Genomic DNA, 23,899 nt, shown 5'->3' with positions numbered 1-23,899 from the left:
ATCCCCCAGTGCTTGGCTAACCATCTTTCCTGGCTCCCACGAAGAATGCTAATTACGTTATGAAGTAGGGAGACACAAGAGAGGAAAGTGTCGGGCTTATAAACACAGCCATTTATTTTCTCTCACATTTAGCTTGAAAAAATGTTATGTCAAAAGACCTATAATTAAGGCTACAAGCACTATTGCTTAAGTCCACCCGAAGCTCTTTCTGAGTACTTTAATCACAGGAAGCCTAGGCAAAGGTGGGAAATGGAATTCAGCTCTCAAGGGCCATTTAGAGGGGGAGAAAATGGTGCCTCCTACGCAAGAGTCAAAGGCTGCCTTCTATTCAGAGAGATGCTCTGCCCTCCCAACATCCTTCTTGTGTCTCCAGATGTATTGTCTGCAGGCTAGCTTGGCCTTGCTCCTGATGACTGTGTAACTGCTGTTAATGAGGATGCATCAAGATTGTGTTCCTTTTTAGAAAAAAAGTTCATTTACACCAGACTAGAGGCCTTCCTCTTTATATGGAGAGCTTGCTCCCACCAGCTGTGATAAACATATGCTTGCCTCATTCACAAGGCTGAAGAAGAAAGATCTCTGTTATGGGGTGATTTTTCAATTATTCCGAATCAGGGTGTTTGGCTCAAAGAGTCAAAATCCCCACAGCCCCAAGTGATGAAGTACATCACATCAAGAGTTCAAACCTTGTAGTTTGTAATGCATTTCCTCTGTATTATTTCCTCTACGTGGGTGCTCTTGAATACCAATTTGTTTCTTCCTGTGCATACTCTAGTCTACAAAAGCACTCTAAACCTTAAACATGGCTGTCCATGCTTCCTGTATGCATTCTAGAAACCAGGTTTTTGGGGGCAAGTGGCAGACAGTATTTCATACAGTATTTCAAACACTGATCCCAGGCCCTGCCCAAAGGGGAGACTTAATCAATACCTGATGCCCAAATCAGCCAAAATCTGCCTCTCTGTCCTTTGGGGACTGGCTCCAAGAGCATCTGAGCCTATTATACCATCCTGCCATGTTGTAGGTTATTCTGCCTGTGGCAGAGGCACCTTCTTGTCCTGGCCAGTCTCTATGGCTGAGGGGTAGATTGTTGATTCGACACTTTTACTGAACTTCTAATTCTGTGAGGTATTATTTCAGTTTGATAAACATGGGGCCTGTGACCAAAGCAAGGAAGAACCTTGTCCAGGGCTGATAGCACAGAGAGGTGCCCAGCAGGGACTTAGCTGTGTGGAGAGAATGAATAATGCTAGGTTTTAGGCAAGTTCTCCAGAACTCTGTTTCCTCATCTTCAAATGGAGTTAATAATTATACTCATGTCTGAGGATAGATCTGAAGTCATAATTTCTTGACATCCTTAGATAAAAGGGTAAGTCTGTTTACTGCCAACATGGGAAGTTTATTCAAAGGAAAACAAATTCAATCTCTTTCTTGGGGCCCCTGGATGGCTTCATCCTAAAACTGACCCACTGAGATTCATTATGACATTTCACAGTGATGGACCATGTCCTGAGAGAATCAGAATGTGGGAGACCTGAGCCAGATACAGTAATTCAAAAGCATATATTTAGTATATGTTTTATTCATTTCATAATGTGCTGCCCAAGAAGCTTTTGGGGGTCTTAAACATTCCAAATTTGAAGATTGAATATGTGGATTCAGTTGTTAGGGGGTTTGCCTAGCACACATGTAGTCCTGGCCCCATGGTGCACAGAGTGGGGGCAGGAAGATAAGAACATTAAGGCCATACCTACTACATAAAGAGTTTAAGGATACCCTGGGATAAATGTGAGACATGGTCTTTCACAAAACATAAATTTCAAATGTGTGTGTGTGTGTGTGTGTGTGTGTGTGTGAGAGAGAGAGAGAGAGAGAGAGAGAGAGAGAGAGAGAGAGGGAGGGAGAGAACAAGCCTGCAATCTCATCTATCCAGGAGATTGAGATGGGAAGACCTCAAGTTTGGAGCTAGCCTGTGCAACTTAACAAGACCCTGTCTCAAAATACAAATAAATATATAATAAATAAAGACGGCTAGACTTGTATCTCAGTGATATAGTACACATATAGAATTCATAAGGTTTAGGATTTGACCTCCTAGAACAACAACAATAACAAAAAAAATCACACCCAAATTTCAGCATATATTTGTTCATATATCAGAAACTATGTGTGTTCTGTATTACATTGTCACAACAACATGGGGGAGACAGAACCCTTTCTTGTACTGTTAACTGGGTCAAAACTCAGTGACTGCCTAGGTCAGAGACCTATGGGAGAATCTTTGTCCTAAACTGCCTCTTCAGTTCTTAACTTTATACCAGATGGTGCATCTCTCAACCCTCAGCAGACAAGCTTCTTTTAGCAGAAGATGGTGAATAACACGGTAATTTTCAACAGGTCAGTGTGCAGAGAATAGGAGACAGTGGGATGTTCAGCTCTAAATGAAACACCTCTATCTCACCCACCTCCAAGGCTCAGGAATCATTGTAGAAGAGCAACAGAAAGAGTTTGAGAGCCAGGAGCAGTGGGTGTCTGCTGGGAACCTCAATTTGCCAAACATGACAGTGCAGTTACACATGTGAACTTACGGGAGCTGTGACTTCATCGCATAAGAATTGTATAAGACCAAGCCAGCAAAAATCCCAACAAGGACCAGGGACTCACTGAATCCCCTCATCCCCCAACTGAGGAGCTACTGGCGGCTGCTGGAGCACGGAGAGTCTGTTTCTTCATGGATGCAGGCCTGAAAAGATTCCCATGTTCCAGTAGATGGCCCTGTACCCATGCACATATAGGCAGCACTAACAGGATTCAGTGGGTATTAGAAGAATGTTTTAAAAGGAAAGAGCACATGAAGTTGGGAGGGGAAGTGATGAAGGGGTAGGGGACGAACTAAAAGAAAGACAAATAGGGCAGAATTGATACAAAAAAAAACAAAAACAAAAACAAAACACATTGGATGCTTATATGAAGACTGGCAATTTGAGGCTGTGGCCCAGTGCATCTTACTCCAGAGTGTGAACAGTAGAGAAGTCTGCATGCTCACTCGGCTCTCTCATCTCCATGGGGGCTGAGGGGTGGCATTCTCTGTACACACTTATACAAATGAGCTCAGGTGCAGCAGCTCGAGTCGGGAAGTGAAATCTGGGCCAGCCCTTACTTGTGAGAGCCTCTTTGTAAGCTATAATACACAGACTTCAGTTGAGAGTTTCAGGGCCAGGGCTGTGGGAGAGCTAGCTGGATGCTTCAGGAACACCCAAGCCTGCCAGCAATCAGCAGGGATGAAGGAGATGTTTGAGTCCTAAACTCTAGCTGGCAGGGTGGGCTGGCCTCGGTGGTCTGTTAGGAAGACGAAGCCAACAGACGCACCAAGAAAGAGATTTACTTCTGCTCCCTTCTCCACAGGAAGGAAGTAATTTATATATTGTGCCCAAATAACAAGGCCACCCAGCCCGAGCCTCTCTTCTCTGCCCAGCTCAAGTCCAACCAGAAGACTGAGAATCCAAACAGCTGAACTTCCAAATCCATCTGGTCATGAGCATTTAGGGCAACGGATACTCAGCTTTCATTGGCTTCACGTGCCACGAAACGTAGCTATTCTTCAGTGACATCCACCTGAGATGGAAGCACAATCCCTGGGAAGATTAAAAGCCTTTGCACGAGTCTCTGGAAGCTTAGCCCTTTCAAGTGATAGCATGCCCGTGCCCTCCTTGCCTGAGCCTCTGACAGTGATATCAGCCCCCACACGAGGTGACAGTTCAACTGACTTCTGTTGAGAGAGCAGCGATTTCCCTCAGAAGAAGGGTGGATTCATGGTGCATGTGACAAGTCTCATTCACCATCTAATTGTCAATCTTTTAAACCCTCTGCATGAATGACTTCAGAGACAGAGAACCGTCCTGTGTCAGCGCAGAATCAGGCAATTATAATGGGTTTCTGTGGCTCCTCACCAGCCCTGCAAAGTCTGTCTCAAAGGGCTTTCAGCTGAGAAGACGGCACCATTTCAGGATGTCAGATTCTACATTCCATGATGGTGAAGAGGTTATTTGTTGGCCTTGTAAAAGAGAAGGAATTAGTAGGTTTCCTTTTCCCCCTTTTTTTCCCAATTGAGACAAAGGCAGAACACCTTGGAAATAGAATACTGGGTTACATAAATTTCCCAGAACGGGAAGAAATGACAAGGACAGGCAGCTGACCACTGCTTAGAGGAGAAGTGGGGTTTTCCTGTGCTGTGGTTTTGGAGATAAACTTTCTAAAATATGATTTTTTTTTTATCTCAGCAACAGTAAATCAAGAGACACTATGTAGGTTTTTAAGGGACAAATAATTCGGGGGCAGGGAGGGGGAAGAAAAATGGAATGCATTTCCTGCACGAGGAGGCTCGATTTTCAGGCCGGCAGGTGTTCCATGTGAGTAATAGTTTATTTTAGTCTAGAATTCTAGAGGAAACTCCAAAATACCTTCTATTTAGGAAGAATTCACTAAGCTTTCCACAGAAGGCTTGGTGATTGGAAACAGAGAGCTCTTTGTCTGACGCTGCCAGGAGTGAAGGGTACTGGTGCAGAACCATTTCCCACCTGTGTGGCATCATCCCATGGGTCCCTTACCACTGCTTCTTTGTACTTTGGGCTCCATTCTCCCCACTATGTTCCTTTCTCCCTGACTTGTGTCCCTGAAGGTGGGCCCTTATGACCCTAGCCTCCTATAGCCACCAGGATTAACTGTTAGGTTAGGGCTGGAACTTTCAATGTTCTGGGTTTCCTAGCTCAGCATTCCACAATCTGTCCTGGTCTTTTCATTCAAGCCAATGTCTGGAGCACTACTGAAAGTGTTCTTATCGGTTCCCACCAGCCTTAGAGAGATATTCTTGCGGAATTCTGGTCATCTTTTATGGCATAGGATTGAAGCAAGTGAGCAGCACAGAGATAAAAAGAATATCACTAAGAGGTTATATTTGTAGCAAAATAATTGGTCTGGGAAGATGGCTCAGTGGGTTAAAGGCCTTGCTGTGCAACCGTGAGGACCTTATACGTATCACCAAGTCTAACATAAAAGCTAGATGGGGTAGCATGCACCTGTAATCTCAGCACTCCTATGGTAAGATGGGAGGCAGAGGCAGGGCGATCACCAGAAACTCCTGGGTCAGCCAGCCAGCCTGGCATGTACAGTGAACAACAGAGACCTTGCCTCATAGACCCTGCCTCACACAAGGTAGGATGTGTGGAACAACACCTGAGGCTACTCTCTGACCTCTACCTGCCACTGTGGGACATATTCATTTGCATTCATGAATGCACCTGCACATGAAAGTACACACACACACACACACACACACACACACACGGTAGGGGAAGTTAAGTCCTCAAGAAAGGAATCAGACTTGGGTCCCTAGGCTTTGGTTTGTTTTACACACAGACACACATGTGTGAATGCAAATATGTTCTGTCATGAACATGCGTGTGCAAATATGCTCTTTATTTTATAGTGATGAGGAAGGGAGGAGGAAAGGAACGGACATCTTTATCATTTTCCTTAAGTGTGTCAAAACTGGATGAGGGGTGAGTATGAACAAAACGTGCTGTGCAAAATCTCAAAAACCCCACTGAACAGTCAGTTCTGGTTGCAAAACAGGAAGAGACTGGTCTCTCCTGAGGTTTATTTCACATGGAATTGGCAAGCAGTAGATGCAGATAGATGCAAAGTGTAAACATGGGACCGTCCATTGAAAATGATAAGGAATTGATAACATATTGCTGTGTGCGGAGTGAGCATAGGTAGTTTCTGAGCACCGGGCTCTCAGGTATGCACAGGTCACCAAGCCTGTTTGTGAAGCCAGCCTTGACTGCAACAGAGCTAGCATTCAGGATTCTAGACTATCCTGTGTTTTTATATCTTGTTTCGGTATTCTCCCCCAGGGCCTCTAAAGTGCAGGGCTCTGAACAGAAAGAAAAGGGGAACTCAAAGAAAGAAAGGCCTCCCTTAGGAGATCCTTTGTTACTTCCTTCCATAGTCTCCCTGCTGGGTCCTGATACTGACACGGACTGGTAGCAGAGTGGTCAGGGTAGGTCGGGCTCAGGGGACCTTGCATTTCCATCTGGATATTCATTTCATCCCCAAATCCCAGAAGCCCAGCTAAAGGGAAACAGATGATAGATATTGCTGAAGCCCAACAATCTTAGACAACACAAAGGAGACCGTTCCTAACCTGCTGGGTTGCAGTGAGCCTGGCATTCTCTTACTGTGGCTATGATCTTCTTCATCACACACGCTCCAGTGCAGGTCTTATTAAAATTCACAATTGCACCACAGTGGACTATTCTCTTTCTCCTCATTAAGTCGCTGCGCCTCCTTTGCAGTTTATTTGTTATGACACAGATCTAAGAGGCCTCAGAGAGGAATTCCAGAGGAGTGGGTTGAGGGAGGGAGAGGGTGTTGGGAGAATGCAAGCTGCTGAAGGTGTCATAGACCCATGCTGACCAGAAGCAGCAGCATCTCTGCTTAGAGATCCCTGAGCACCTGTAGTGAGAGCCATGCTCAGTTGGAGGTGAGTAAGGTGAGGCTGCAAACAGTCACAGACCTCGGGTTCTGTCCTGAAGTCAGAGACATGGTGCACAAAAGCAGTGCTTATAAAAAGTGAGATACAAGAGGGGGAAGTTGAGAAAGTCAGAACGCAGCAAGTACAAACACGATTGCTGAAGTCCAAAGAGAATTAATTTAAAATGAGTTAGCAAGCTCAGCCCTGCTGTAATTGCTTGCAGAAGAGCTAGATTCTGCCCTGGCCATTTTTCTGGTCCTCACTGTTGTTTGGCATCAGGAGAACTGATCAGGCATTAGGAGTCTACAGGAAAAGAGATTTGAGTGGCGGTGAGAATTCTGCCCTCCCCCACCCCCCATCATCCCTGTCCATGTGTCCAAAGGCACCACGCTGCTCCAGCAGTGGCTCAGCTGCCAGAATACAGCTGTGAGGGAAGCTCAGTAGAGGATGACTCCAGCACCACGTTACATCGGTGACATTTATTGGCATGTGTGTCATAGGTGCTACCACTGCTTATTGGGATGATGATACAAGTGCAAGTCCTCAAACCAAGGCTGCACGAATGGGTTGAAGCCCATGCTATCGGGCTATGACCTGACTCCCCCACTGAGAGTAGGGCACTCCTGGGCTTCCTGGGCAGTTAGCCTGAGGCTTCTGAAAGCCAGCTACATAACTCGCTGTGATTACAATTCTGTCCACTCCAGGGATACTTCACCTGCACAATTCTTCATCTGTCCTTGCCCTTTTCCTGCACATCCCCCAAACCTGCACCTCCCCCAAACCTGCACCTCCCACCACCTGCACCTCCCACCACCTGCACCTCCCACCACCTGCACCTCCCCCACCTGCACCTCCTCTTACCTGCACATCCCCCAAACCTGCACCTCCCCCTACCTGCACCTCCCCCACCTGCACCTCCCACCACCTGCACCTCCCACCACCTGCACCTCCTCCAACCTGCACCTTCTTCCACCTGTACCTCTCCCACCCGCACTCCTTCCCACTTGTACCTCTCCCCCACCTGCACCTCCCCCCTGCACCTTCTCCCTCCTGCACCCATTTCATTCTGCTTCTCCCCACTCTTATGTCCCTTCTAGATTAATAGACTCACATGGTGTGGGACAAGGGCTTGTGCAGATAGATGCTTCAGTTACCAGCATCTTTTCTCTCTTGCTTTTAGAGTTGCTGCTGGCAGTGAGGGCAGCTGGAGCACACAGGGCTTAACCTTCCCTTTGCCTTGATCTCAGGTACTACCAACTGAGGAAGCAGCCACACTAGACTCCAGACTGGTGGAAGGCAGACCCCTGCTTCTCCTCTTTCACAGGGGCAGGGCAAAGAGGCTTCCATACTGCCCCACAGAGAGGTAGGACTAGAGGTGGTTGGTAAAGAGCAACCCTAGTGTTCTGGTGAGCACCTAGTGTCATAAGTGAGTGTCCAGAAGCCTGAAGGGGCATAGTGAGGTCCCCACACCCTCATCAGGGCAGCAGGTGCCACGGTAAAAAATGGCCCCTGGGGAGCAGCATGCTGGCATGTCCCTGGCTCAGCAGCTATGTGGGGAGTGAAGAAGTCAGCTCAGGAACTTTGGAAAATTTCACCCAGATCCCTCCCCTCCTGGAAGAAAAAGGCCATAGAGCACATAGGCACCCCTCCCTCTGGAAAGAAGAGGTTAATTACATTCCTCAGACCACAGGGGTGACTGACCTACAGATGACCACCTACAGATAAGAGAAGCCCAGAGCACATAGACACATTCTGCAGGACCATAGACCTCTCCCCGCCCCCTGCAGCCAAGGAAAGCCCTTGCTACCTCATTCCCTAAGGACCAATCAGTTCAAAAGTCACACTGTTCTGTCAATCATATTGTGCCTGGTGGCTGGTGCTCTTATCTACCCCTAAAAGCTGTATACAAACTGGCTGACCATGATGCCCGTGGTTGCCGCCTCTCCTTCAGATGCAGGATGACCCCAACACATTGGAACAATACATTTCTCTTGCTTTTGCATTGATTCTCGGCTCCAAGTTGTTCACTCAGGGAGTCCCTGCTAAGCTAAGGCTTGTCAGAGTCTTATGGGAGAAGCATCCCACAGTGGAAGCAGGAACCAAGTCTCCTTTGGTGGAAAGGGAAAAGAGCACACATGGTGTGCAATGCAAGTTGCTCCAATGTGGAGTCGCACAAAGGCTGGATGTGAAAGGAAGAGTAAGAGTTAAAGTGGCAGGTCCTGGAGCACCAAGGAGCACTGAAGAGCACCAAGGAGTGACAAGGAGTAACAAAGAGGATCACTGAGGAGTAACAAGGAGCACTGAGCAGTGCTGAGGAGGACTGAGGAGCACTGAGAAAATGGAGGAAGCAGGCATCTGTCTGACAAGTCAACAAGACAGATCGGAGAAAGGTTAGGATTGAGCCTGTGATGGCAGATAGATGTCTTTTCCATGTCCTTTCTTCTAGTGCAGCTAATTGTAGCCCATTGAACTGGAAGAAAGATGACTTCTAACAGGAAGCTTCCACCTAGGACACCAGCCTAGACCATTTCTGAGACAAAGAAGAATGTGAAGAAACCAATCAAGAGCAGCTGCTAGAGCTTGGTGGGTATGACAGGCTTCACCCTCTCCTCACTGAGTACACAGTGCACGGAGAATGCACGTCATCTCAGGACATGTGCACACTGTGTGGGCTCACCATTGGCTCAGCTCATGCTAACCCTGAGAAGGAACCGATCTGGACAGGCATACTGTAGCCATGTCCAGTTTCTCCTATGGCCCTACAAAAACCACAAAAGGGAAATTCAGTGTTGTTCTTCCTCCCACATAAACACCTTCTGTTCTTAGGAGCTTTTCTGTTTTTACTAATTTCTGACTTTTCTCCCAAATTATAATAAAGCATGCTTCCAGTTTGTCTTCTCCCATTATAGACTATTGTAACGAGCTTTGGTGTGACAGTAAGCTGAGAGCCACTGTCTCAGGCCAGTCTTTGAGTTCTGTTAGTGTCCAACATCTTAGGATCCTGGATGAAGTCCAGCTGGGCCAAGAAATGTCTTCTCATTATTAAAAATCCAGGGTCATAATGGTTAGGGTACCACACACCTCTAAAAAGTAAAGCTGGAAAACAGGTAGCAGTCCATAGCATGTGGGCTGGAAAGACAAAATTCACATGTCAGCTCCTTGATTTCCTATTATCCCAGTGCCTAGGAGGCCAGGGCTAAAGCTGAGAATCCCATGGCAATGGGGACAGTTGGTCATCCTATATGTGACATTAGGTCAATCCTTAATTTAAGGATTAAGAATTGTCTATCTGTGCACGTGTGTATATGTGTTTATGTGTGTATATGTATATGTATGTGTGAGTTTGTGTGTGCATGTATGTATGTGCATGTGTGTATAAATGTGTGTACATGTGTGCATGTGCCCTGAGGTGATATGTCACAGTGTGCTTGTGGAGGTCTAAGTACAACCTTGGGTTTCAGCCCTTACATGTGTGTGTGTGTGTGTCTGTCTGTCTGTCTGTCTGTGTAAATATGTTCATGTGTTGCATATATGTGCACATGTGTGTTTTTGTGTCTATGTGTCTATGCATGTATGTACATGTGTGCATGTATCCTGAGGTGGTCTGTCACAGCGTGCTTGTGGAATTCCAGGTACAACCTTGGATTTCAGCCCTAACATATGTGTGTGTATGTATGTGCATGTGTGTGCATATGTATGTTTGTATGCACATGTATATTTGTGTGCATGTGTGTGTTTGTGTGCATGTGTTTATGTGTTCATGTGCATTTGTGTGTATGTGTTTGTATGTATGTTTGAATGTGTGTTTATGTGTGTGTGTGTGTGTGTATAACAAGCGATCCAGCCCTTCAGCTTCTGGGGACTCTCCCATCTCTGTTTCCCATCTTGTCTTAGGAGCTTCTAGACCACAGGGTTGAGGTAGTAGACATACACTATTTTCAGCTTCTGTGTACAGCATCAGCATTATATAGCATAGATCCTGGGAATCTCTTTTCAGGTTAGTTGTGAGCATTCTGTGCAGCCTGTGATACAGATGTGGGGGAGCACAGACTTGGGGGACAGAAGCAGTAGATCCAGGAAGCCAGAGCAGAGCTGGGTGCTGGTCTGGTGTGCAGCCCTATCCAGATAGCCTCATATCTGGGAGGGGTAGTGGGGTTAATTTAACAACTGTTGAGCACAGTTCCATGGGAAGAAAGTTCAATCCCATTACAAACTCGAGACCATGGAAGAACTGTTTCAAAGAAGCAGAGGAGTTTCCGGAGCTTTAGGCTCCATCACATCTACCTTGCAATTCCCACAGAGACCTTGGCCTTTAAATCTGTGAAGATGGTGTATGTACTTGGTTGGCTCACACTCTTAGTGCTGTGGCCTGCAGCCTATTCTGGAGATTTGAAGGTTTGTGGGTTATGTTGCAAGCTTGGTCCCTACCACATCTTAGCCCTCCCTTTTTCCTGCAAGCTTACCTCATGCTTGAAAATAAAAAGCTATGGAGGGAAGGAGTTTTACTGTTTTAAAGAGAAATCAAGGGCATGGATTCTGTTATAAGAAAAAGGAGACTTTTGCCTTTAAGCAGCAATAGAAAAAGCTGTGAAGACAGAGCAGGTGTGTGGTCTGTGTGGAAAGCTGGAAATGAATGTCTCAAGCGAGGCTGATGTATCATCAGTGGTCTGCCGTAATTGCTTTAAGATTGCAACACTAGACTGGACGTGGACATTTTTGATTGATGGCTGCTAACACAATGTAATACATGGACATTTTACATTCCCTGTTGAAGAATCGACCCAGCATTTCTGAATTCCCTGATGGCTTCTCTGTGGTCTCCTTTATCTCTGCTGCTCATCAGAGAAAGGGCAACACACGCATTAAGACACCCCTGAAGTGCCAGGCGACAGCTCAGTGATGGCTGCTGAGCTGCTCTGGGCCGAGGCTGACATCCCCAACCTCACCACTAATGAGAGCGTTTGAAAGATTACTGACATCTTCTGCCTGCAGAGGTTGCCGGAAGTAATTAAACACTGCTTCCACAAAAGGGCTGCTTTGGAACACACAGGGCTTGAATGGGAAAGAGAAAGTGACTAGGCTGTGAGCTGGTGCTGCCTGGGTTTCTAAGTCCCACCCTGGTGAGTGCCTTTCCTGCATGCCAGGGCAGCTTTAGGATTTATAAAACCTCTGCACATGCCCTCTCTTTACACCTGGCTGCATTGTGTGTGCAGGTTGCTAGGTTCCTGGCTCCTTGGTCTGTAGCATACTGCTCATCCTTTCTCCTATCACCAGGGGAGGAGGGCATAGGATGTTCTGCTGCTGAGAGAGCTGGGACCTTGTAAAGGACCAGATACACAATGGGCCATCAAGGGCAAGACTGTGTATTCCCTAGGCTAGGCATGTGGTGAGGCACACTGACCATTAAAAATTACATGGTAGAATGATACTCCATAATATGGAAATAGTCAACAACAAATACAGAGAGACCTGACTAGGATAGCCTGTGAAACAGCATGTAGTTGTTTCCAGTTAGGAGGAAACAGATACACACATATCACTGAAGATCACAGTCTTTGACAATGGGTTATAAATTTGGGGGGGGGGGGGGTAGGGTAGTTCCTCTCTGTCTCACTCTATCTCTCTATTTCTTGTATTAGATCATTTTCTGCATTACTATAATGAAATGTTTTTTGAAAGGCTCATAGTATAAAGAACGGGTTATTTAGCTTACAGGGCTAGAGATTCTGTGTGTGAGTGAGCTAAAGACTTTCAAGCACCTTAACTTGGGGACTGTGTAGCAAGGAGTTTGAGATTTTCTTACCAAATAAGTCATATGTCTATGTCTATGTCTGTCTATGTCTATGTCTATGTCTATGTCTATGTCTATGTCTATGTCTATGTCTAAGTCTATGTCTATGTCTAAGTCTGTGTCTATATTTATAAAGCCACCACACATGGCCTTTCTTTACACCTAGCTGCATTGTTTGTGTAGATTGCTAGGCTTCTGGGCTCCTTGGTTTAGATATAGATATAGACATAGATATTTGGTTATATGATGCAGTAAAGAGTGTGTCTGGCATTTATCTTGGTTTCCAAGACACAGCTTCAAAACCCTTTGGTACTCCCTGAGTGTTTTGGTATCTCTGTTATCCCTAATATCCTCTTCTAGCCACACCTAACTTTGTGCCATTGACATGTTCATGACAGTTTTCAGGATGGGTTATCCATCCCAGAAAGAACAAGTCTGTGATTAGAGGGTTGAATGTTCAGCCCCATACAGCTTTAACATCTGGGAATAGTGGCAGATGAAGTTCAAGATCATGCACAAGGCTGATGACTTAATAAGATCATAGTTCTGGAACTTAGATATAAGCTTTGAACAGGAAGACTCAAGGAGCTTCCTGGTTGGCGATGTAACATTATCTTCTCATGTAAAATCTTCCATTTTGGAGGGAGGCTGTTTAATATTCAGGAAGCTCTAAGTGATTGTGAAGTATTCCATACTACAGGGAAGCTTGCTAAGCTCAGAAAATCAACAATGTCTCCAGGAAGTCCCTGAAACCAACCAAATTCACATGGTCTGATAAGTCCAGCTGGCTACAAGAGATTCAGATCAGATTTAGACCTACAAGAAGCCTCTCTACCCCACTGAGGTGCTGACAAGCTATGTAGTGTGCTCCAGGTTCCCAACTCTCATAATGGTCATTCACGCTGAGGTAGGCTTTGGTGAGGCAGCTGTCTTGAGTGATTTCTGGTCCTGTAAGTAACTCTTCATCCATATTTCTATAAGTAACCCTAATAAGCTAATTCATTCACCAAGTTGGACTTGAGTGTTTTGTTTGTTTGTTTTGTTTTTATTTTTCCCTGTGGTTGGTTGCCTATCTGTGGTAAGTAGACATTTATTTCCACCTCCTCAGGAACAGTGCCACATAACAGATGACTATATAGATGTTCTTGGATAGAGACATACCCAAATCACGCAAAGACAGAAGTTCCCAAGTGTTCTAACAAATTATCAAACACAAAGAGGTTGTGTGACCTTTAACCTGGAACTGATCAGGCAGAAGGGGAGGCCATCTGAGAACTCCAATTACTGCTGCTGTCTGAAGTGAGGGCAGTCTTACTGCGACCTGATGCTGACTCCAGGTTGTTAGTGTCAGAGTGGAACTGAATCATAGGATACTGCCTGGCATATAGAATGGTGTTAGGATGTAGGCCATCTGTCAAACAGAGGGCTTTGATGGTTAGCAAGCATTAGAGAAATGACCAGAGCCAAGGTGAATAAAAGATCCTTTGTCCCCCCCCTGTCTTCTCATAGAACTTCAACATAATAGGTGCAAGCAGTCCTGCGTGAAAAGACTGGGTGCTCCGGGCCAGGGAGGGCAGAATATCACAATTTAAATTGGACTGACCATTGTGATGGGCTAGAAGATAGCACAGAGCACATTTGAAGCCAGGGACAGGACGAAGCAAAATGAATCTACTCCTAACCAGGACCAGACTTTTCAGTCATTCTCATATATAAGAGGTTCTCTATACACACACTGATATAAAGAGTGTTGAATGTTTGATTTATCCAAAGACCTTTAGCTGATGAGGCCTATTTCAATTATGGAGGGTGAAAAATATACTGTGTTCACCAGCTACCAATTTAAATGCTAATCATATCCATGATAGACCTTCATAGTATCATCAGGGATGGACCCTGAGGTAACATGCCTCGCAAGTTGACACATAAAAGACCCAGAAGCGGTGTAGCCTACGAGGTAAGAAGTGTCACTTACTAGTGTTGATGAGCCATCTATAGAAAGTGTGGAAGCGAAGGAAATCTAATATCCACATTCCAAAGCCTCCTCGTAGTGTCTCTTGTCTCTCCTTCCTATGGCACACACTAGTTGGAATTTGCTAGTTTTCCTTCTTCAGAGTAGCTGTTTACAAAGGGCATGAACATATGATGTGGTTTCTAGGATCAATGAATATGAGATCAGGTAAAATAATATCTAATCATGCACTAAATACTGCACACCTAGCATAAAGACTGAGATGAAGATGTGTGCACGTATACAGGAAGATAATTAAGAGAAACCATCCATCTCCTGTTGAGTGAAGAGTATCCCTTCCAGATATCCCCCCACTATGGTGACATAATGATGATTCTCCCTTTCAGATCTGCTCCCACCATAGATGTTCTCCTACCATGATGATATAATGATGACTCTCCCTTTCAGATGTGCTCCCATCATAGATGTGCTCCCACCACAATGACAAAGTGATGACTCTCTCTTTGGGGTGTGCTCCCACCATAGATATGCTCCCATTATGTCTTCCCACCATAGATGTGCTCCCACCACAATGACACAGTAAAGACTCTCCCTTTCAGATGTGCTCCCATCATAGATGTGCTCCCACCACAATGACATAGTGAAGACTCTCCCTTTCAGATGTGCTCCCATCATAGATGTGCTCCCACCACAATGACATAGTGAAGACTCTCCCTTTCAGATGTACTCCTATCATAGATGTGCTCCCACCATGATGACATAATGATGACTCCCTTTCAGATGTGCTCCTATCGCAGATGTGTTCCCATTACAATGACATCTGCCATGGTGTGATGAAGTTTGGGACTCATAATCACAGCCATCACCTTAGTGTTTGGACTTTCAACTTCCAAAACCAAGACATGACTAGGCTTATAAGCAGCTAGGCATTGAGCGTTTCATTATGGAACACAAAATAGACTAATGATTCAGAGATGAAAATTAGAATCACTGAGTACCTTTCACCTTTTAGCTGTCACCACAGTGTAGATGAATGTCTCCTCTGTAAAACCTCAGGTAGCTCCTCGGGTTTTTAATATAATGTAATGATCATGTAGAAACAACCCACTCATCAGCTTTATAATGCAAAATTCTTAGCCTGTAGGTATATGGGCTATTCTCTACTATTGTTGACTTTAACATCAAAAGCTGAGTGGCAAGACAAACAGGTGGACCTCACCTTGTATTCTGAAATTCACTGGTTCAACATAGTGGGAATGCGGATGAACAAACAGGGAAGAAACTGTGTATGCAGAGTTCTACTATCCCCGCCCCTGCCTCTCCCACTCTGCTCAGCCATGTCTGAACTACAAAGAGCAGATGGCTGGTTCCTGCCCTGGTGGCCTCCGACACTGCACCATGACTTGCCCTGCATTACAAAAGCTCATCAACAAATGTACTCTGGGGATGCTGACTTTGGATGTGTCCTAACAGGCATTCCTGATTATTCCTACAGAGGGTCACACCTGGGTGTCCTCAAGGGAGAAGAGAGAGTCATGGCCTGAGTCTGTACTCAACTCTGAATGAATTATGGGAGGCAGTTCTCCAAGTTCACCTTTGCAGGAGTGCATTGGGATCACAAGGCCCACCACAGAGCAGATGATTAGACGGCCTTTTTCAGCTGAATTTACAGAATAAAACTGGCTCAGTGGCCTTTGAGGGTGACATGGTTACAGAACTGGCCTATTTCAGGTATAAGTAAAATCATTCTTTCTAGGATGAACTAAGCTCACATTTTAAAAAAAAAGTAATTGTAAAGATTGAAAGAAGCAAGAATGTAGAAGACCCTGGCATCCAGGAGCCTGCTAGGAAACCATTTGGACATTTTGGACATTCCTGCTCTTTCAAAGAAAGCAAACAAGCCACAACACCAGCATCAAACAAGTTCTTTTCTTCTACCAGCACAATCTGCTGAAATATTCAACCTCAGGACAGGAGAATGGCCGCCAGGCTAACACCACGTGGGCAAACCAGCACCAGCCACTCAGGACAGCCAGAAGGCAGCTGCTTGGGCACATGTATGTCTTGCTTGATGGTATTCACATTATTGTATGTATTTAGACACAATTATGCAAGGGCCTTCTTTAAAACCATTTCAGTTACACAAATAAGAGGGAGAAGCACAATATCATTTTCAAATGGAATAACATTAACTCTGAGAAAATCAATGAAAAATATCTAAGCTTCAGACTGAGAAAACTAGCTCTTAGGGGACTTCAAGAATGCTAGAGAAAAGGGGAGGGAGGGTTAATGCTTGGTGTCAATTTCAGATAACCTTAAAGGGAAGAACATTAGTGAAGAGCAAAGGTGAAAGACAGCACACCCCAGCGTGGTTTAAACATAAAAATGCAAGTATTTAAGACAACATGATTCTGATGCGGAAATTAAAAAAAAAATCAAGAAGTCTGCAGAGTCAGCTCAGTGGCTAAAGGCACTGGTCATGTGCAAACTCTGAGACCTGAGCTGGGTCACCAGGACCCACATACGATGGATGGAGAGAACCATCTCCACAACCTTGTCTTCTGCCTTCTACATGGACCATAACATATAGAACCCTCCTCATCTCCCATCATGCACACACACACTAATAATACTTTTTTAAAAGTCCACATGAATGCCTGGTTATGAATGCATCAACTTCCACCAATGAAGGGCCAGCCATTGTTCTCTGACCCTCTCCTGCCAGATCATGTGATCATAACTCCTGAATGTACCGGCAATTATTCCCATCTTACAGATGAATCGCATGGAGGTTTTGAGGGTGTTATCACCCAAGTCCACACAAGTTTCTTATAGGCAGAACCGGGTAGTCAAACCAGATAATTTAACTGTAGACCTCAAACTATTAAGAACTGTTACAATCCATATTAGAACCTGCTAACTGTAACTGTCCTGGAAATTATATAAAAAAATAGCTTTACTGAAGTGAAATTTATATAAGACAATGTCCATGATTTTATATCACACAATGCAGTGGGCTTTGCATATTTACAGAGCTGGACAACTCTTCTTGCTAGAATATTCTTATTACATATACTAATGTAAACAGGGACACCTGTCTCATATTTGCTCCATGGTGAAGATCTGAGGGTCCTATTAGCAGTAATGAAGTAATGAGAACGGATGAGTATCTACAGGAAAAAGAGAAATGAATGGGTTAACTTATTTCTAGTCTAGCATGCCCTTGAAGGCACGGTGGACCTCAGAAAGTGGGACTGAGAATTGTCAAGACCCCAAGGTCTGTTGGGTGGAAGTCGAGAGACCTCATCTGAACACAGATGTACACACCCAGGAATACATAAGTGCTAATCTTGTCAGCTTGTCACAGGCTGGGTCATCTGGGAAGAAAGGACCCCAATTAAGAAAATGCCACTCTAAGATTGGCCTGTAGGCAAGCCTATGGTATAATTTTAAATTGATGGTTGTACTGGCTAGTTTTGTGTGTCAACTTGACACAGGCTGGAGTTATCACAAAGAAAGGAGCTTCATTTGGGGAAGTGCCTCCATGAAATCCAGCTGTGGGGCAATTTCTCTATTAGTGATCAAGTGGGAAGGGCCCCTTGTGGGTGGTACCACCTCTGGGCTGGTGCTCTTGGGTTCTATAAGAGAGCAGGCTAAGCAAGCCAGGGGAAGCAAGCCAGTAAGAAACAGCCCTCCATGGCCTCTGCATCAGCTCCTGCTTCCTGACCTGCTTGAGTTCCAGTCCTGACTTCCTTTAGTGATGAACTGCAATGTGGAAGTGTAAGCTCAATAAACCCTTTCCTCCCCAACTTGCTTCTTGGTCATGATGTTTGTGTAGGAATAGACACACTAAGACAATGGTTAATGTGAGAGGGCCTAGCCTATTGTGGGCAGTGCCACTCCTGGGAATGAGGTCCTGGCTTACACACAGAAAGTAAACTGAGCAAGCAACAACCCTTCATGGTCCCTACCTCTGCTTCTGTTTCAGTTCTTGCCCTGATTCCCCAGTATGACTGGGACGTATAAGCCAAATAAACCCTTCCCTCTCCCAAAAGTTGCTTCTGGCCAGATTTTTGTTATAGTGGCAGGAAATTAAAGGGGGGGGGGGCAGCAAACACTCTGGCATTACAGTTCTGTCCTGGCTGAACATGGGGGAGGGAGGTGGCAGGTCAGGCTATACTGTGGCCTGTGGGTTGTTCTAGGGCTCCAGGCCTCATCAGATTCCAAGAGTAACTGTCTCTCCAGGGACGCTCCTATCTCTGTTTGATAAGTGATGCTCTTTTATGCTGCATGAGGGGATCAGAAGGGATTGAAGCAGAGCGGCAAACAAAGAAAGAGCTGCACGCTCAGCGTGCACGTTTGCAATCAGTGTTCCTCAGCAGATACAGCAGCTGCAGGGCTCTGGAGGGGAGTGGGGGTGAGTGCAATTTTGGCACCTGAGGTAAACATTAGGAATGACTTCCATTTGAGAGCCTAGTAATTTGGGGAATTATTTTCTTAGAAAAATTATCATGTTCCTAAGACTAAAAACATCCTCTGATATAGTAGAAGAGGTGTGGTCTGGCTTGCTTTTTGCATATTCTGGCCATGGGGGTTAGAGGTAGTGTAGACCAGAGCCCAGGCTTGATCAGAAGCAGGGCCTGCTGTTTCTGTCTTTGCCACCAACGCTCCTCTAGTGTTTGATGCCCTTTCCTGGGAGGATTTTTGGTACAATAAATTAGAACTGAGATGGCAGTATAGATGCAGCAGCAGGAATACCAGCTGAGTTGGAAGACTTTGCACAGATCAATCTTCCATCCTGTTGATGGCTTTTCCTGACAGTTCCCTACTGTCTGACTACTATCTGCCAGCAGCACCTTGTGCCTGATTTTAAACAAAAGATGGCTGTTGTGGATGTATTTGTTGCTAATATGCCCTCTTCTCTGACATGAGACTCTAAAAGCAATAAGCAAACTGGACAGAATATGAGTCAGTGCTTACCCCCAGTTTCCTGCCATAATCCTAATATCCCTCAGTAGCAAGTATATGTTTTGCAAATGTGTTTGGAGCTTGACTTCAGCACTGTTCTGGGAGCCCAGCATTTGTCTCTAATCAGCCACCTCTATCCCCTCACATTACCCAAGGAAGTGACAAGCTCTCTCATGAGGTGTTTAAAAATATGTGCAGCCCCTATATAATAAGGCCAACTAACTAGAACTCCAAAAAACAATCATCCCCCAATTATCTAATCAATAAATTATCAAATAAGTAGACAATTATTTTTTGCAGGAAAAAAATACGTGAAAAACTAGTAACAAATGCACAAAGAATATTTCCCCGGCCATCAGGGAAAAGCCAACGAGAACTACATTGAGATTGATTTTTATCTTACCCTAGACAGAACAGCTTGCTTCACGAAAACCAATGACAACAAGTGCTGGTGAGGAGCTGTGGGAAAGGTTGGTGGGAGTGAAAATATGTGTAACCAGTACGGAGATCAGTGAGGTGGTCATTCCAAAAACTAGGAACGGAATGCTTGAATAACCCAGCTGTACCTCTCCTGGGAGTATGCCCCAAGGAATATGAGCTAACATACCATGAGATACCTGTTGCCCATGTTTGTTGCAGTTACTACATCCCAGCTATGGGCCCAACCTTGGGGTCCATCAAGAGCTGAATGAAGGACATGCAATACAAACACACACACACACACACACACACACACACACACACACACACACACACGTTAAATCAGACTGCTTGGATTGTTGAGAAGGGGAAGGGAGCTGGTGGCTGGGAGGATAGGATAGATTAATAGGTATGGAATGTGGTTAAGGCACATGCTACATATGAATTAACTGTCACAATGAAGCCTGTCACTTGGTATGATGGTTACACATCAATTAAAATGATGGAAATAAAACTGAGTGCCCTTGAAAGGTTCGTTTGCAGCCATGCAATCTCCTTTGTATTCATTTTTCTGTTGTTTGAAAGTCTCTGGACACTTGGCTTCTTCCTCAAGGGCAGAAGAGGCTGAAAAAGTGTCTGGAGCTTTTTCCTAGGGTATTGGAACCATGTAAATGCCTCCCTGTGAAGCTGGAAGTCCTCACTCCTTTTCCCTCTTCCTGTGCTATGCCATTTACATTTCCTCTTCCAGAATAGTTTCCTGAAAACTCCTTTCCTAAGGAATCATGTGTTTTCTTTATCTCTACAGCCCATGATCATGTTGCTTTACAACACACTAATTATATGGTTTCAGAGACCCCAGGACTTGGCTGGTTCTAAGAAACACTTCATAGCATGATTATAGCCAATCTCTGTCTCCCACCTTCCCCAGGTGAATCACATGGAAATCCTTCTTGCTTTGGTTTGTGAATTGTGTGCATCATTTCCCTTCCTTTCCTTTTTCCCTGTGGTGCCCTTCCCTAGCCTCAAAACCTCTGTGTCTCAGACTCCCATTCTTTAACATCCAACTTCAGTGTAGCAGGACTGTACTCCATAGCTCTATAATGACTTAGTCAGCTCCAGCTTCTATGCCATGAACTAGGAGACTTGTAAACAACAGACAATTATTCCCCACTGTCTGTAGGCTGCAAATCTCAGATCAAGGTCTGGTTGGACTGGGTTCTAGGGAGGGCTTTCTTCTGCTGTGGAGGCTGACCAAATTGAATGATTAGGAGCTACACTCATACTTGCTCACCTTGCAAAGCCTTGTCTTCTAACACCACCCTAGTGAGGATTAAGATTTGAACATAGGAACTTTGGGAACCCAGATGGTGCATAGAAATCACTGATCCCACAGAAATTTGCAAGTATGCCTTAGCCTATGACCAACACTGATTTCTGTTCTGCTGTGACCCGTGCTAGTTGCTGCTCAGGGGTTATACAGAGATATCCACTGCCCTCAGAGGGAGGAGCTCAAGAAGGGCAGACACCATCCTTCTGTCCTTGACTTTTGCTACCAGCACGTACCACATGGCTGTAGAAGGAGGAGATGATGTGGGGGGTAGAAATCTGCAATTTCTATGTTTTACATTTACCCTTTTTCTTGAAAGTCTTTTATGAAGTTGAAGTTCTGTCTCTCCCTCCATCTGCATAAACATGGCACATACTCATACACTACCTCATAAAGCCAGTCACTCTGTCCTCTTCTGTATTACTACCCTGTCTAAAGCACAGATATTTCATCCACAAGGGCAAACCCATGACCAACTGATCCTATGCACTCCAGAAGATCTTGTGCTGCTAAGTCTTGATAGATATTTTTAGAACAGAAAAATGATGTTATGAGTTAACAAAATATCTAACAAACATATTATTTTCATGGGGCAAAGGCAAACTGGTGTCAATATGGCTTCTGGATCTTAGTTACCTGAGTAGTTCAGAAACTTAGATTTTTTTTTAAAAAAAATACCAATTTAAAATTTGCTGATTTCACAGTTTGTCTTTAGGTTCTTTGACAGGACTTCCTCTAGAATATAGAATCAGGAAGTTCAAAGATTATGCATTAGATGTATACAAACCATATTCCAAAGCAACTCCATCTCAGAATTGCAATATGCTTTTCCACTCAAAGCTTAGCAAATAGCTTGATATTCTTATTTTTTTTTCTGACAGAATAATGAACTAAAAGAAATTCTGAGTGCATAGGATAGGTACTGATCCATATGACAAGTTTCGAATTACACACACACACACACACACACACACACACACACACACACACAGTTTAAAAAGATAGTCCTCTTAAGTAGATGTGGCTTCTTAAGTATCAGTAACAACCTTAAATTTCTGTAAGGCAGAGGAAGTCTGAACAAAGCCTTATTGTTAGGAGGAAATCAAAGCGTCTATTTTAGGAAACTAGTCATAAATGTACATAGACCATATATAGTTATATAAGCATTTGTTAACAAGCATTTCTCAGGGAAACATGATCCACTCTGTATTCTTGAGTGTTCAGTGACCAATGTGTAAAAAAGACTTTGCAGTGAAGAGCCTTCTCCTACCCACTGGTCAACAGCACAGACCCGCATGGCACTCATGTTATAGCTAGTCTAGTGTTGGGAATGAGGTATCCAGTTGCTACCTCTACATATTTTACATTTATTTTACTGGGGTGCAGTTGAAGGGTAAGCATGGGGATTGAGGTGTACATGTACCATGGCATGTATGTGGAAGTCAGAGGACAGCTTGCAGGAGTTGATCTTCAATCTTCTCCTTCCATCATGTGGGTTCTGGGGATTGAACTCAGGTCGTCAGTCTTGGCACCAAGTACCTTTACTAATGACTACTTTATAAAGAAAATCTATGACTGAGCCAGTTTTCAGTGAAATATGTGAAACAGGCTTTCATAAGAATGTCTTCAGGCCGTGCACTGGACTCTTCCACAGTGAGATTGGTGCATGGAAGAAAGGGCACCAAGGCCCACTGATCCATTAGGGTGTCAGAACCTGAGGCTAGAAACCTAGGGAACCAGCTTATGAGAACAATGCTTTTCTACACCCAGGGTGTGGGAGGGCCCCAGCTAGCTGCTGATAATTGATTAGCCATTTCCCATTTTTTAAAAAAAATATTTCCAATGCTAAAACCTGGAGACATCAGCTACATCCAAACTTGTTTTCTTTTGTTCTGAGACAGGTATGCATTGCACCAACTGAAGACCTCAGCCCCCAAAGACCTTCACAGGTAAAACAAAGCATTCTTCATCCTTACTTTTCACCGTGAGGTACATGGACTTGCTGACGTCTGCGCCCACATCGTTGCTGACCTTGCAGAGGTAGTAGCCACTGTCTTCTTCTACAACATGCTTGATCAAGAGTGAGCCATTACTCAGGACCTGGATTCGGCCATTCAAGGCAATTGGTTGGAACTGGGGCACCCCAGCACCTGGGAGGAGAGAATCACAGAAAGGAACCATGATGCTGAGGAGTGATGATTCATCTTTACTGGACATGTGACTAGATGTTCAGAAACACCTAAGGTTTCCCTCTGGGAGTGTCTGTGAAGCATCCAGAGAGCTTTAGATGAAAAGGGAAGGGCTACGTGTATAGCACTGTCATACTATGACTAGGGTCCTAGACTGAACACAGGGGACAAAGGCCAGACAGAGTGACAGCTACAGGGAGCATACCATGTCTACACCAACCACATCATATCAAACTGTGAGCAAAACTCAACCTCCTTCTCTAACTTGATATTTGGTTTCAAGATAGTGAAACCAGAGAGTGAGGTACAATGAGAATAAAAACATGGATGCAAGATTAAGTTCCTTCTGCTATGATGATACTGGATGCATCTCACATGGGTACTCTCGGGACACGCCATGCCATGCCTTATTTTTCTTTAACACTAAAATTCTTATTTGGAGAAAGCCATACTTACTTAAAAATGACATTATTTCAGAGAATGAGATTAAAAGGTAGGAGTGGTTATGCATAGTTCCTTCCATAAAATGCCAAATTTGATGAGTGTTAAGCAGCTGATAAATTATTCAAAGAAATCATAGTTAGAACAACCCCAGAGTAGACACAGCTCATCTTGTGAACAAAGTTCATTCTGTTCCCTGGATTTAAAGTAGATATGAACAGGGGAATGATCCTCTGGGGACAGGACATTTCAGCCT

At 44.6% G+C, this 23,899-nt stretch overlaps 1 protein-coding gene across 1 annotated transcript in view; it reads right to left on the bottom strand.

Moving 5' to 3' along the window:
• Dscam (DS cell adhesion molecule) overlaps nt 1–23,899 on the bottom strand; it is a 690,093-nt gene that overhangs the window by 163,270 nt on the left and 502,924 nt on the right. The window contains exon 13 of the mRNA XM_052159081.1: nt 22,990–23,163. Coding sequence (XP_052015041.1) covers nt 22,990–23,163 — 174 coding nt within the window. The remainder of the gene's footprint in view (nt 1–22,989; nt 23,164–23,899) is intronic.

The sequence above is a fragment of the Apodemus sylvaticus genome, chromosome 15 (assembly GCF_947179515.1).
Source record: "Apodemus sylvaticus chromosome 15, mApoSyl1.1, whole genome shotgun sequence".
Classification (NCBI taxonomy): Eukaryota; Metazoa; Chordata; class Mammalia; order Rodentia; family Muridae; genus Apodemus; species Apodemus sylvaticus.
Note: the sequence above shows the minus strand (reverse complement) of the source record. Positions and strands in the feature narration are given on the sequence as shown.